A 15,943-nucleotide genomic window follows, 5' to 3' on the forward strand; every position below is an offset into this window, starting at 1 on the left:
GATTCCACCTTATTGAATGGTATTGCCATTTTAGCAATTAGTTAATGAAGAAAAGGTCACGACGATTGTCATTGATGTCAATCTGAAGGGTCTCGACCCGAAACGTCACCCTCCTGAGATGTTGCCTGACCTGCTGAGTTACTCCAGCATTTTGTGAAATAAATACCTTTGATTTGTACCAGTATCTGCAGTTATTTTCTTACACTACATTGTCATTGATGTGATTTCCTGATAGATAAACTTTATTTGCTTCTGAACTACTCCAGGGCGATGAGTGAGTTTACTTCCCTTGAGAGGGTTACAGGACCTGCCTGTAAGTGCCCTTGATCCAATTCCCGTTTTACTTCACCCAATGAAATTATAACAGGTCGACTATCATATCAATTGTTCTCAGCATTGTTCCATTTAGTATTTCATCCGACAGAAATACTTTTTAACACTGTTTTTCAACCACTATCAAGGCAGAACGCTCTACCTCATTGGGGACCCTCAGGCTATCTTTGATTGGACTTTACTGGACTCTCTCTTGCACTATACGTTATTCACATTGTTCGCTTCATCATGTATCTGTACATTGTGGATGGCTCGATTGTAATCATGTATTGTCTTTCCGCTGACTGGTTAGCATGCAATGAAAGCACTTCACTGTACCTCAGTATGCGTGACAATAAACTGAACTAACTCAAAGAGAACAAAATGCTCATTGAAATATGAGATAAAGCAGCAGGAATAGGCTATTTAGCTATTTAAGCCTATTCCATCATTTACAGTAGTGTGATCATGGTTGATCGTCCTGTTGCAGCTTTCTCCCTGTATCCCTTAATCACTCATTGCATAAGGATAATATCTATATGCTTCCATCTTTGGACCAGACTCATGCTGGAAATTCAAGATCTTTGTCACAACAGATCCAATTGAACACATTTCGCAAGTGCTGGAGGAATGACTGCCCATCAAAGCGCAGCACTTTTGGAAGGTGGGGATGGGTGAAACAAGAGAGCTAAAGCAGCACATATACTAAAATGGGAATGATACAAGGAAGATTAGCAAGGCCCCTGCACAAGGATAAATTCGTGAAGCATTGCTTTTTTACAGCCTGGATTGTGGGATATCAGCCAAAAAGAGAGAATAGACAAACAAAATATTTTCTCTGGAACATCAGAGGTTGAGGGGATACCTCGTAGAAGTATATAAAATGATGAAAGACATTGATAGGTTCGACAGTCCGAACCTTTTTCCCAGAGTGGAAATGTCAAAGAATACAGGGAATAACTTTAAAGTGTGAGGGGAAATATTTAAAGAAATGTGCAGGGCAAGTTTTTTACACAAAGAGTGGTGGGTGCCTGAATGAGCTACATGGTCTGATAGTAGAAACTAATATGATACTGGTGTTTAAGAGGCGTTTTAGTGGGCACATGTATATCCAGGGAATGGAGGAATATGGATCATGTGCAGCACATGAGATTAATTTAATTGGCCTCATGTTCGGCACAGTCATTGTGGCTGAAGAGTCTATTCCTGTTCTATACGGTGGTGAATCTGTGGAATTAATTGCCACATATGGCAGTGGAGGGCAAATCATTGGGTATTTTTAAAGCAGAGACTGATAAGTTCTTCAATAGTAAGGCCATCAAAGGTTACGAGGAGAAAGCAGGAGAATGGGGTTGTGAGGGAAAAATAGATCAGCCACGATTGAATGACAGAGCAGACTCGATGGGCCGAATGGATTAATTCTGCTCACACGTCTTATGGTCTTTACATTTCCTACAAGTTGTTCTGGGGCATATTTTGGCATATGTTGAGTTTTTCCTCCTGAAGTTATTTACTTTTTAAAATCTTTTTTAGTCATTCTGTCAGGCATTCAAGAACGTCTCGAATGTTTACCATAATCCATTATCGATAATTATATTATGCATCGCAAATACCTATTATTCTATATAAATAATATAACCGTCGATAATAAAATCTGGTAAACAATTGAGGAAAGAAAGCTTTGCAAACCACACTGCAGAGCCTTTGTGAAGTTGAAGGATATTGTTCAAGGGGCTTATATTTTCTCTTAAATGTGCTTAATTTGCATAGGCTTTAAGACGAGCAGTACAAATCCACAAACTACAATATATTTTTTTTGGTGTGCAGCCTTATAATGCCTTTTTGATTGTTGTTTCTGCATGAATAAAACACAGCTGTACATCTCAATAGGATTTCAGAGGTGCGGAGGCTTCTGCCTAAAATAAGCAGTCATTAACATAGTTGATCAGTGCTAGAATGTATCTTGAGGCCATTTCATTATGAGTTAAATCAGATTATTTTTACCTTTTTGAAATTAATTCCAGTAACATGGCTGGAATATTTTATGCATTTTTTTTTCCCAATGAGTCAGGACTTTTATGTTGTGAACTAAATCCTGGAACTGGAGCAAAAATCAAACTGCTGGAGGAACTCAGCTTCATCTGCTTTGGCTAAGCGATGGTTGACATTTTGGATTGTGATGCAGGGTCTTAACATGAAACATCACCCATCCCTTTGTTGCATGATGCACTGAATTCTTCCAGCAGTTTGCATTTTTGCTCCATATCCCAGCATCTGCAGTCTCTTGTGTCTCTAAATCCTGTAACTCCTTATCCAGCAAAATTCTGGGGATATCTCATATAGAAGAACTGCAGCAAGTCAATAGGAACTGAAGAAGTCATATGCTGGAGCAGATGCAGATGCAGATGAGATTTACCAGGCTATTGCCTGGATTGGAGCAAGTCAGTTATAAAGAGAATAGATAGGATGAATTTGTTCAGATACGGTGAATTTGCAAAGAAGGAGGTTGATACCTAAAAGAGGGTCTATAAATAGGTCATAGACAATAGACAATAGGTGCAGGAGTAGTCCATTCAGCCCTTTGAGCCAGCACCGCCATTCAATGTGATCATGGCTGATCATTCTCAATCAGTACCCCGTTCCTGCCTTCTCCCCATACCCCCTGACTCCGCTATCCTTAAGAGCTCTATCTAGCTCTCTCTTGAAAGCATTCAGAGAATTGGCCTCCACTGCCTTCTGAGGCAGAGAATTCCACAGATTCACAACTCTCTGACTGAAAACGTTTTTCCTCATCTCCATTCTAAATGGCCTACCCCTTATTCTTAAACTGTGACCCCTGGTTCTGGACTCCCCCAACATTGGGAACATGTTTCCTGCCTCTAACGTGTCCAACCCCTTAATAATCTTATATGTTTCGATAAGATCCCCTCTCATCCTTCTAAATTCCAGTGTATACAAGCCTAGTCGCTCCAGCCTTTCAACATACGACAGTCCCGTCATTCCGGGAATTAACCTAGTATACCTACGCTGCACGCCCTCAATAGCAAGAATATCCTTCCTCAAATTTGGCAACCAAAACTGCACACAGTACTCCAGGTGCGATCTCACCAGGGCCCTGTACAATTGCAGAAGGACCTCTTTGCTCCTATACTCAACTCCTCTTGTTATGAAGGCCAACATTCCATTGGCTTTCTTCACTGCCTGCTGTACCTGCATGCTTCCTTTCAGTGACTGATGCACTAGGACACCCAGATCTCGTTGTACGTCCCCTTTTCCTAACTTGACAAAATTGTAAAGGAGATCAATAGAGTAGATTGTTAAATTCTTTTACCCACTGTGGGGGTGTCTCAGATAAGAGATCACAGGTCTAAGGTGAGAGATAGGAGGTTTAGAGGAGAACCCAAGGAGAAAGTATTTCACACAGGAGGACAGGTGGTTGGAGTCAGAAATGCACTGCTCGAAGAGGAGATGGAAACAAACTCTCTCGGCATATTTAAGAAGCATCCAGACAAGTTTGTGAAACGCCAAGGCACGGAAGGATATGGACCTCATGCAGTTAAATGGGATGATTGTAGCTCGGGTCAAAGTGTTCCATGGGCATTTACTGCCAAGGGGACTTTTTCTGTGCTGTATGATTCTATGGTTCTATAACTCTATTTAAGGCGAAAGTGGGCTGCTATCATTTCAGAGCTTCAAAATGTGATTAATGTTACCCAAAATGTTTTTAAAAAAAGGTAAACCTGCTATGGGACTGAGCTTATCCAATGAGCTTGAATTTAAGCATAGTAATGCTTTGCTGCATCTATCCGACAAACACAGTCTTTTGAATAGTTCATAAACAGAAAATTCTCCACATTCCCCAATGTCTAAGCAGAACACAGAAAACTGTAATTTCACCAGTTCCATGCGTTACATAGAGTCATGCAGCAAGAAACAGGCCTTTTGGCCCAATTTGCCCATGTCGACCAAGATGCCCCATCTACACTAGTCCCCACTTTTGGCCCATATCCTTCTAAACCTTTCCTGTCTATGTATCTTTCAAATGTTGTTATAACACTTGCCTCAACAACCTCATCTGGCAGCTTGTTCCATATACCCACCACCCTCTGTGTGAAAAAGTTACCCTCAGGCTCCTATTAAATTTTTCTTCTCTCACATTAACCCTATGTCCTCTACTTGATACTGCTATTCTGGGTAAAAGACTGTGCATCTACCCTATCTATTCCTCTCATGATCTTATAAACCTCCAGAAGATCACCCCTCATGCTCCTGTGCTCCAAGGAATAAATACCTAGCCTGCCCAACCACTCCCTACAACTCATGCCCTTAACTCCTGGCAACATCCTTGTAACATGTTTTGGGATCTTCAAACAGTGAAGGGGTAAAAATATTCTAACCAAATAAATAACTTTTTTCTACAAGGGCAGGAATATGGGACATCAGTATAACAATTAACAAGGCATAATTGAGAAGAATTGAATAATGGAAGTGTAGAATGGGTTTCTTGCAAATTAGTCAATGCTATATTGATTTAACTTCTTCGAGAACCAAACCGTAAGTACTTAATCACTCATGATAAAATAGCAACCCAGCCACAAACAGTTGAAGATAAGTCCACAACAGGAAATTTATACAACCTCTGCAATCACTATGGTTAGCTACAAGGAGAGGTTGGCCAGACTGAGGTTGTTTTCTCTAGAATGTCAGGAGTTGAGGGGATACCTCAAAAGTGTATAAAATTATAAAATTATGAGATAGGGTAGATCGTCAGAATTTTTTTCCCAGGATGGAAAAATCAGATACTAGAGGCCAGAGCTTTAAAATGAGAGGGGAAAAGTTTAAAGGAGATGTGTGGAGCAAGTGTTTACTTAAAGTCATACAGCATGGATACAGGCATTTCGGCCCAACTTGCCCATGCCGACCAGCATGCCTCATCTAAACTAATTTAGTTTAGTTTCGAGATACAGCGCGGAAACAGGCCCTTCGGCTCACCAAGTCCGCGCCGACCAGTGATCCCCGCATATTAACACTATCCTACGCACACACTAGGGACAATTTACATTTATACCAAGCCAATTAACATACAAACCAGTGCTTCTTTGGAGTGTGGGAGGAAACTTAAGATCTCAGAGAAAACCCACACGGTCACGGGGAGAACATACAAACTCCCTACAGACAGCACCCGTAGATGTGATCGAACTTGGGTCTCTAACACTGAAAGCACTGCAAGGCAGCAACTCTACCGCTGTGCCATCGTGTTGCCCATGGTTCCATCTGCCCACGCTTGGCTCATACCCTGTCCTATCCTGTCATATCCCTCTAAACCTGTCCAGTTGTCTCTTAAATGTTATGATAGTACCTGAACCTTAACCTTCACCAACAATTCATTTCATATACTCACCACCCTTTCTATAAAAAAAAGTAACCCCACAGGTTCCAATTAAATTCTTGAACTTTTCCCACCATCTGATATTTTTTTCTTTATGTGATTGAGTTAGGAGCTCGGAAAAATACTTCTTTCATCAATGTTATTGCGAAATGAAGCCATTATCTTCAAAAGACTCCAATTAAAATTCAAATATCAGAATAAACAAATATCAGTAGTCTTTTCCATTTAGTATGGACATGACTGGCGGATGGATGTTTTTTTTATCTTGTTGCAATATAACTGTAGAGTAGTTTAGGTTTATTGAAATATTGAAATTAAAATTGGTAACTGAATTTCTGTTTTGGAAAATTAGTGTAAAAAAGCAATAACCAAAGAAGGAAATGAAAAGTGACAGTTGTGATTTAGACAAAGAAAATAATGGAACAGGAAATTATTTGATAAAAAAATCTATATATTTACTTTAATTATACATGAATGAAGGATAGTATAGCACTCGTTGTTCCAGTAAATTCCTTCTCTGTGAATACTTTTGACTAACATTTGAGAACAAATGAGTTATTTGCTTAACTTGAATTAATCAAATAAATTAGCACACTTCACTTTATTTTAAATTGAGATACAAATTTAATGCAATTAAGAAATTATTCTAATGATGATGAGTAGGAAATGATTTTGCACATTAAAAAATACTTTACGCTAGGATATGTAAAATTAAAGAGCATTAGTTGGAATAATGTCTGTGTGTTGTCTGGTGGAATACTTTTTTTGTCAGCTGCTGTTTCTGTAGTGCAGCTCGTCTACATGCTGAAGGATGTTTCGAACCAAAGCAAGTTGAGCACAGAGTCTTTATTTACTAGAGATTTTCTGTTCTAAGCAACAAACATGCTCCAAACACCCATTCCTACCAACTAAATTATGCATAAAGGTGAAGGAAGTAGAGCCTCATTTCTTTGTGAAAAAGGAGACTTCAAGGTGACTTAATTGGGGTTTGAAGATTATGAAGGAAAATTGCAATATTCATTATCATGAAGTATTCAAGTAGCTGGGGAGTTGGGTTAAAAATGAACAAGTTAGGTTTTACATCTCCAGCCAAAAGTTAGCGCTGTTGTTTAATAGATTGTTAGAGAAAGCCATTAATGTAAATGGATTCAATAATATATTAATTGAGTTTCTAAAGAGAACAGCGATTGAAAATATGAAGCAAAGGAAGAATTAGTAATTTTGAGTATGATTTTTCTTATGTATCAAGTCCACCGGCATTGATTACTCCATTGTTAGTCTGTGAGGCCACATTATACAATTTCTCATCATATAAGACATTTGTCTGGAGGTATAATAATAGAACTCACCCATTATTTTTACAATCATTAATCTATCATCTTAGCATGGACACGTATAATGGAAAACAATATATTACTGCAGCTCTCCACATTTTCCAGTGGAAATATACTAAAATTAATGCTTTCAAAAGTTTGACAAAATTTTTAAAAATAACAAAATAAAAATGAATTTAAAAAACATTTATTTATTACATTTATTACATTTATTAAAACATTTATTACATTTCTTCTCTTTCTAACGTGACAGAACTCATTGTCAAAAATGAATGCAAGTCTGGCCAATAACCTGATGCCCCAAATTGCAAATATGGTTCCTCGAATGCAACATATTCTGGATGCTGGAAATCTAACATAAAAAAGAAAGCATAATAAAACTCAGCAGATTAGAGAAAGGGGAGAGAAGCGTCAGCTTGCTGCAAGATGAGCATCAGCTTGGATAGCGTGGATGTGGAGAGGATGTTTCCACTAGTGGGAGAGTCTAGGACTGCAGGTCATAGCCTCAGAATTATAGGACATTCCGTTAGGATGGAGATGAGAAGGAATTTCTTAAGTCAGAGGGTGGTGAATCTGTGGAATTCTTTGCAGCAGAAGGTTGTGGAGGCCAAGTCAATGGATATTTTTTTAAAGCAGAGATAGATAGATTCTTGATTAGTACAGGTGTCAGGGATTATGCGGAGTAGACATGATGGACCGAATGGCCTAATTCTGCTCCTATTACTTGTGCCCTTGACCTGACGATCAGCATTTTACAGGTTTGTGTGTCAGAGCGTTGTAGCATTCATGCATTGGAGCGTGGAATTGCAGATGCCCTTGAGGTAAGATATGTTGATTCAAGGGCATTCCATGATGCACAGAACATAATTTCCTAAAAAGTGTTTCACAGGTGGCGAGGAAAGCATTTGTGATACCTGATTCTTTAAAGGCAGAGCATTGAGCACAGCAATTGGCACGTTATTTTGCAACTATACAAGGCATTGTTGAGACGCTGCATTGTTCTAGTTGCCTAGCTGTAGAAAATATGTCATTGAGCTGGAAAGGGTGCAGAAAAGAGTGACGAAAATGAGTGGTAAGGAAAGGCTGCAAAGCAATGGGTGCGCTATTGTGCAACAATGCAAGTCATTGGTGAGACTATGCATTGTTCTATTCGCCTAGCTCGCAGAAAGATGTCATTATGCTAGAAAGGGTGCAGAAATGATTGGCGAGAATGAGTGATAAGGAAGGGCTGGATAGCCTGGGACTTTTTTCCTTAGAGTTTAGTAGTGTAGTTAGATTGAGGGGTAACTTTCTAGCGGCATGTAAAATCCCAAAGGGTGGACATAAAATGGATGGCCACAGTCTTGTTTTTCCAGGGTAGAGCAGTCTAAAACTGAAGGGCATCGATGTAAGCTGAGAGGGGAGAGACGTAAATAGGACCAGAGGGGCAACTATTTCACACAGAGTGTGCTGGGTATATGGAAAAATCTGCCAAAGGAAGCTAAAGAGGTGGATACAATTACAATGTTTAAAATGTTTTACATTTGGCCAAGTGCATGTATAGAAAAAACTTTGAGAGATATGAGCCAAATGCAGGCAGATGGAACCAACTCAGATGGACATCTTGGTCAGCATGAACAATTTGGGTTAAAGATCATGTTTCTGTATTGTATAACTTCGTAATTCAGTGACGCTGTGAACAACAGCTCAAAAAGATGCAAAGGAGGAGATATATGGGGCTCCTACAGAAGTTTTCAGTCTACTCTGGCTACAGAAGAAATGCCAAATCACTGGAGGGCAGCAAATGTAAAATCTTTATTCAAGAATGCCAGCAGGGATAAGCCAAGTTATTTCAAGGCTGTAAATCTAACATCATTAGTAGGGATATAATTAGAATAAAAAATCTTGAGGGACCATATTAATCCACATTTGGAAAAGCAGAAACTGATCAGGGACCGCCGGAGATGCTGTATGACAAATTTGATTGACCTAATATGTTGATGTGGATAGCGTAATTGATATAGTCTTTCTAAACTTTAGTAAAGCCTTTTAACAGGGTTCCACACGAGAGACCGGTGCAATAGAATGCAGTCCACGGTATCCAAAGTAATTTTGCAAATTGGATCCAAATATGTAGGAAGGAACTGCGGATGCTGGTTTAAATTGAAGATAGACACAAAAAGCTGGAGTAACTCAGCAGGACAGGGAGCATCTCTGGAGAGAAGGAATGGGTGACGTTTTGGGTCGAGAGCCAAGGTTCTGAAGAAGGATCTGGATCCGAAATGTCACCTATTCCTTCTCTCTAGAGATGCTGCCTGTCCCGCTGAGTTACTCCAGCTTTATGTATCTACCTTTGGATCTAAAATGTTTGGTAGTAGATGACAGAGGTGATGCTTGAGAGTCATTAATGTGATTGAAAGCCTGTACCCTGGAACCTTTGTTGTTTGTTATATACATTAACTATATGGACGTATGATTAGTAAGTAATAAGGCTAATGGTGTTGTTGCTCATATTGAAAAGGCTAGTCTTTGACATTGATGAGTTGGTAAGATGGACACATGGAATTTAATCCTACAAAATGTGAAGTGGTACACCTTGGGAGAACTAATATATATTGAATGGCAAGTACTAAGGAAAAGAAGTACGTTGGTCTGCATATCCAAACATCTTTGAAGGAACCAGCACTATCAGAAGTGGCATAGGCAGACGGCAAAAGATGGTATAAATATGGATAGGTACAGTACATGATGCCCATCATTGATACTGTGGGCCAAAGTTGCTGTATCCATGCTGTTTGGCTTGCTGAGTATCTCCAACAACTTCTGTTTTATTTCAGATTTCTAGCATTTGCAATATTTCGGATCAATATCTAAAGAAAAGTGTAAATGACAAAGACAAGATTATTGCTTGTTCAATCAGCACCTTCTGCATAAATCTCAACAGAGATTTGAGCACCAGAGTCATAGAGTTGTAGAGCACAGACATAGGCAGAAACAGCCCAACTAGTCATAAGTGATAGGATCAGAATTAGGCCACTCGGCCCATCAAGTCTACTCCGCCATTCAGTGTCAATCAATTTTTGGTTTCTAACTGATTTAAAATTTGTGAATTACTGTGAGTTTTGTATGTCGCATAAGGTTTGGCGAATTTTGGGTTCCTTTCAATTTACACAAGTGAGACAGTGTGGGTGAATAAGTGAGGAAATGAAAATGCTTTTGAATGTTTGTTAAAACCGTAGGAGGAGGAAATATGAATTAATCTTATGTTCTGTCTAAACTAATTATGTATCAAGGAATAGGATGTGACAAAGGGAGAAATTCTGTGCAATTTAATTAGAAATAAAGTTGCAGAATCTTTTATAGCGGCATGTCTTCAAGAAGCAGGGTGACTATGAAAGATGTATGGAGCTTCACCTACTTTTCTATTTTCCTTTGGCATGAACGTGAAAGTTTAATTTCACTGTTGATCATAAGGTCATAAGTAATAAGAGCAGAATTAGGCCATTTGGCCCATCAAGTCTACTCCACCATTCAATCATGGCTGATCTATCTCTCCCTCCCAACCCCATTCTCCTGCCTTCTTCCCATAAACCCTGACACCCGTACTAATCAATAATCTATCTCTGCCTTAAAAAATATCTATTGACTTGGTTGCCACAGCCTTCTGTGGTAAAGAATTCCACTGATTCACCACCCTGGTCCATACCAACCAAGTTGCTAAACCATGTTCATCCCACCTGCCTGCACCTGGCCCATATCTCTCCAAATCTTAGCTATTCATGTAGCTGTCCAAGTGTCTTTTAAATGTCATCATTGTTCCTGCCTTTGACACTGGTTCTTCCGTGGATGTTTGGACATGTGCTGGTTCTTGCATGGATATTTCATGCTACCCGGAGGCAACTCATGTACCCACCATCCTCTGTGTGGAAAAAGTTGCTCCTCAGATCCCTTTCAAATCTGTCCCTTCCTGCCTTAAACCCATACCCTTTAATTTTAGACTTTAATATCTTTGGGGAAAAATAAAAACCATGGTTCTTTACCCTTATCTATGTCTTTCATGTTTTTATATACATCAATAAGGTCACCCCTCAGCCTCCTGTGGTCCAGGGAAAAAAGACCAAGCCTATCCAACCTCTCCCTATAAATCTTCTGCTCACATTTACTCTCAGCAACCAGCATCACGAATAATTCCACATTTACCATTTGCAAGACCTCTTGACCCTTCCTTTCTTTAGGTACTTCAACCAATGTCATCATGTTTTGTCTTGCACCCTTACAATCTTGTAGGACACATAGGGAGGCTATTCGGCTCACCAGGTCCACACTGCCTCCCAGAGAGAAATCCTATTTGTCTCATTTCCTTTCAGCTTTCTGCCCTGTGCCCCAACGACTTATTTTATCTCACAAATGCCCATCATGCAGACACATCTGTTGAGGGGGAAAGTTTCTCACATTGACCCTGTCTGTCATTTTCCTACATTGAGCAGTAATTTAGTGAAGCCAATTAACCCACTAGTTAACCATTGAGATGTGGGAGGGTGTCAGAGCACCCAGAGAAAACCTACAAGAGGAGATGCTTAGTTCCCACAGACACTTGAGGTCAGGATTGAAGCAGGATCTCTGAAGCTGTAAGGCAGCAATAGTAATTGCTGTGCCATTGTGCTGCTCATCATTGTAGTATAATCCATTTTGTCATTTGATCTCTTTCGCCTTTGACCCTATCACAGAAATTATTTTCTTCTTCTGTCCCCTCTCCCACCTCTCGCTGGCTTTGGACTTGATTAAAATCTGTTACAATACTAATTTTCCCCACTTCAAATGAAAAGACAACTACTTGAAATGTTAGGTGGACACAAACTGCTGAAGTAACTCAGTGAGACTGGCAGCATCTCTGGAGGGAAGGAATAGATGACATTTCGGGTCGAGACCCTTCTTCAGACTCGACCCCAAAAGTCACCCATTCTTTCTCTCCAGAGATGCTGCCTGTCCCGCTGAGTTACTCCAGCAGTTTGTGTTTACCTTTGATTTAAACCAGCGTCTGCAGTTCTTTCCTACACACGCTTGAAATGTTAAGTCTGTTTTCCTTATCACTGGTGCTGCCTGATCTGCTGAATATTTCTGTCATTTTCTCTTCTTGGTGCAAAGTGTTTTATTCTGCACTCTGATTTGATGTGTTTAATGTGAAATACAAGCAAAATAACAACTGCAGTTTCATCATCTTTAGCCATAGCTCATGTGCACAGATGCTGAAAAAGTAGTAATAACTATCTGAAAATTGTGCTGCAGGATAATAAAATAGATGGATCAGTGTCTTTTGTAAGATAGTGAAGAGAAATTTAATAAAAATGCATTAAGCATTCAAACACTAATGTTCCAGCGGAGAAGAGAGTGGCAGAGACTGAAAACTGGGCACGTTCTCATTAAAATTATACTGGATTTAGTTTCACAGCATCTCTAGATTTATGGTTTGCAGGATTATATAAAGTACATTTTTTTGTATTGTGTTTGTTATTATTCTACATTTCTGTGCAGAATTTCTTTGTCGTTTTGACAAACTGCCTTGAGTCATTGATACAGCTTCTTAAAACCGAGCTGAACACAATTCATCAAAGCTAATCCTAGTGCTCCAAGGAATTAGATATAAAATAACTAAACAACTTAATGCTTGACAAGTGTTCTTTTCCTTACTCATGGCTTCCCATTTTTCTTTCATATATTGTCTTTATTTTGATGATGCTTTTCTCTGATTCGTCAGAACAGGATTTTTTTTTCCTTGCTTGCCAACTGTATCCAGGAGCTGTGTTCTCACTAATGCCAGTGGTATTCCATTCCAAATGTTGTAATCACGTGGGCTACATAAGCAGCAGTTACCATGGTGCATGCTTAGCCACAGCAACCAAAGACCAATTTCTGACTCTATCATTTCTCCAGGATTCCTAGCGTTACACATCCTGCACATCCTACGATCTCCCGGTTGCCAAACATTTTAACTACCCTTTCCCATTGCCATACTGATCTTTCTGTCCTGGGCCTCCTCCACTCTCAGAGTGAGTGAGGCCACACGCAAATTGGAAGAACAACGTTTCATATTTTGCTTGGGCAGCTTGCAACCCAGCGATATGAACTTTGATTTTTCTAATTTCAAGTAACCACTGCATTCCCTCTATCTCCCCCATCCCCACCCTAGTTGTCCTACCAGTTCCACTGTTCATATCCCTGTACCCCTCTCATTATCACTTCTTCCCCAGCCAACAATGGGCCATTGTGGGCTTCACCTTTTCTTGGTCAACTGTTGCCGACCCTGATTTGTTCTGGCCTTTTCCTACCTCCAGTCCCCCCCTCCTCACTACCTTTGGTCTGAAGAAGGGTTCCAACCCAAAATGTTACCCATCCTTTTTCTCCAGAGATGCTGCCTGACCTGCTGAGTTACTCCAGCACTTTTTGTCTATCTTTGGTATAAACCAGCATCTACAGGTACTTCCTGCATATCCTTCACTGTCCTTCTGCACACATGCTGTTATCCTGCACCGATATTTCTTTCCATTGAGTCATATAGCATGAGAATAGCCCCTTCGGCAACAGGTTCCCATCATTTCCCCCAGATTCTCTCACTCACATACATAATAAGGCCAAATTACAGTGGGTAAATGACCCACCAATCTGCAAGGAAACTGTTGTCCTCAGAGGAAACACACACATGGTCACAGGAAGAATGTGCAGAAGACTGAACCTGGGACACTGAAGATGTGAAGCAGCACTTGCTCCTTGGGCTGCCCAAAACTTTCAAGAACTCAAAACGTCTGCACTGAGGGCAGAATAGCAGAGCTGCTGCCTCACGGCGCCAGAGACCCGGGCACGGTCCCGAACTTGGTGCCGTGCGTGTGGAGTTTTTGCACATTCTTCCTGTGACCGCATGGGATTCCTCCAGGTGCTCCAGTTCCTCTCATATCCAAAAGATGTGTGGAGTTGTAAGTTAATTGGCTTCAGTAAATTGCCCCTCGGGTGTGGGAATAGATGAAAAACTGGGTGATCGATGGTCTGCATGGACTCAATGAGCCAAAGGGCCTGCATCCATGTGTATCTTTCTTTCAGTCAATTCAATCGATCAATTCAATCAATCTTTACTGCTCCCCACTCCTTATTCCCATGAGCTACAGGTTTTGAAATCCAAGTTGGGCAATACTATTGGTCTTATCATTTGCATTCAAGTTGTGTACTATTTCTCAAGTGTCGGCAACAGCTCCTCATCTTTGTACCTCAATTAAAAAGAAAATGTTTGCCTCAATCTCGGATTCCTGGCTGATATATGGATTTTATATTAGTTTACCTCCAGCTTCAAATAATGAATACATTTCGCTATTGCTTAGAAGGAAAATTAATTGAATGTTTAAAATAGATTTCAAATAAATCCCTGTATGGTCAAATTACTGAGTCAGAGCCATACTTAGTGCTATTTCATTGACCCTGTCAAATTCTGCAGTTTCCAATCCTCTGCTTCAGTCTAAACCCACCTTATAATTGTCCCTGCAAATAACTGTCTTGGTTAATTACGAAGCTAAAACATTGATTTGTGCACCATTTAGAAGAATTAACTGTGTTCAACACTCTTTGCGTAACCATCAAAATTCCAGGTCATGGTGGCAAGAAAAGGAAACAAATTTTCACCTGGTTCCGTAAACAGAAGTGATTTCTTTCATTGCTGCTAGTGACAAGCTAGGCACTAATAAATTAGCCCCAGAGTAATTGTAGTGTGAAATGAGATTGTTTGAGGAAGGCACTATGGCAGCAGGAGTTTTAAAAGACTAGGAGCTAGGATGCGTTACGGTCCAGATAATTTGACTGTGCTGATAACAGATGAAGCTCAGAAAAATATATAAACCGCCACATGTTTATACTCTCCATTATTGTCAAAAACATGATTTCCACAAATTGAATTCTAAACATTACAAGTCAAAGTCAGATAAAGTAAGATTTTTTTTTTAAATGCTGAGAGATTATAGGAAGTCACTGCTTGCAACCTCCATTGATTCATTAAAGATGGCATGATGGTGCAGCGGTAGAGTTACTGCCTCACAGCGCCAAAGACCCAGGTTCGATCCTGACCTCGGGTACTGTCTGTAGGGAGTTTGTACACTTTCCCTGTGACCGCATGGGTTTTCTCCGAGTGCACCAGTTTCCTCACACATTCCAAAGACGTGCAGGTTTGCAGGTTAATTGGCTTCGGTAAGAATTGTAAATTGTCCCTAGTGCGTAGGATGGTGCTAGTGGTCGGCGCAGACCTGGTGGCACGCTGTATCTCTAAAGCTAAAAACTAAACCATTTATTTCTTCTTTCCAGGGGGCGTCTTCAAGCCTGGTGGTAAAATTTGCAGATACTGACAAGGAACGTACAATGCGTCGCATGCAGCAAATGGCAGGGCAGATGGGGATGTTCAACCCAATGGCAATCCAGTTCGGTGCATATGGTGCCTATGCTCAAGCAGTAAGTGAGACTCCAACTTCATTAAAGAAGCAAAAGGCAATTCCTCAAACTCCCTTGCACATGGTTGCTGGCTGGTGAAGAGGGAAAGTGCTTATCTTGTCCAGAAAATTGAATTAGGACAGGGATAATTCATAATTTCAGTAAAGTGTTACTAATGTGAAAATCTATAATTATTACAGTAATTATGCATTAATATAACCATGATAGTTATATTACAATATATCTATATGTAACAGATGTGTCGTATATTCATACATCTATATTACATCTGTATAATTTTTCTCAATTTTAGATATTCTAGGGTGTACCAGTACTTCTGAATGGTACATTTCTGTAATCTTTGTTTCCCAAACACACATATTCCGGCTATTCGAAGCAACGCTGTTGTTATAGTAACACTGTGGTACAAGATGTTCAACAGTGGTTATGTAGACATGGTGGCATGATT

At 40.0% G+C, this 15,943-nt stretch overlaps 1 protein-coding gene and 1 pseudogene across 7 annotated transcripts in view; both read left to right on the top strand.

Annotated features, from left to right (window-relative positions):
• The window catches only part of celf4 (CUGBP, Elav-like family member 4), a 1,071,661-nt gene that overhangs the window by 885,572 nt on the left and 170,146 nt on the right, over positions 1-15,943 (top strand). For all 7 annotated transcript variants that reach the window (XM_078429907.1, XM_078429991.1, XM_078430145.1 and 4 more), the window contains exon 6: positions 15,352-15,495. In XM_078429907.1, coding sequence (XP_078286033.1) covers positions 15,352-15,495 — 144 coding nt within the window. The remainder of the gene's footprint in view (positions 1-15,351; positions 15,496-15,943) is intronic.
• LOC144601240 (U6 spliceosomal RNA) lies at positions 998-1,093 on the top strand (annotated as a pseudogene).

The sequence above is a fragment of the Rhinoraja longicauda genome, chromosome 1, assembly GCF_053455715.1.
Source record: "Rhinoraja longicauda isolate Sanriku21f chromosome 1, sRhiLon1.1, whole genome shotgun sequence".
NCBI lineage: Eukaryota > Metazoa > Chordata > Chondrichthyes > Rajiformes > Arhynchobatidae > Rhinoraja > Rhinoraja longicauda.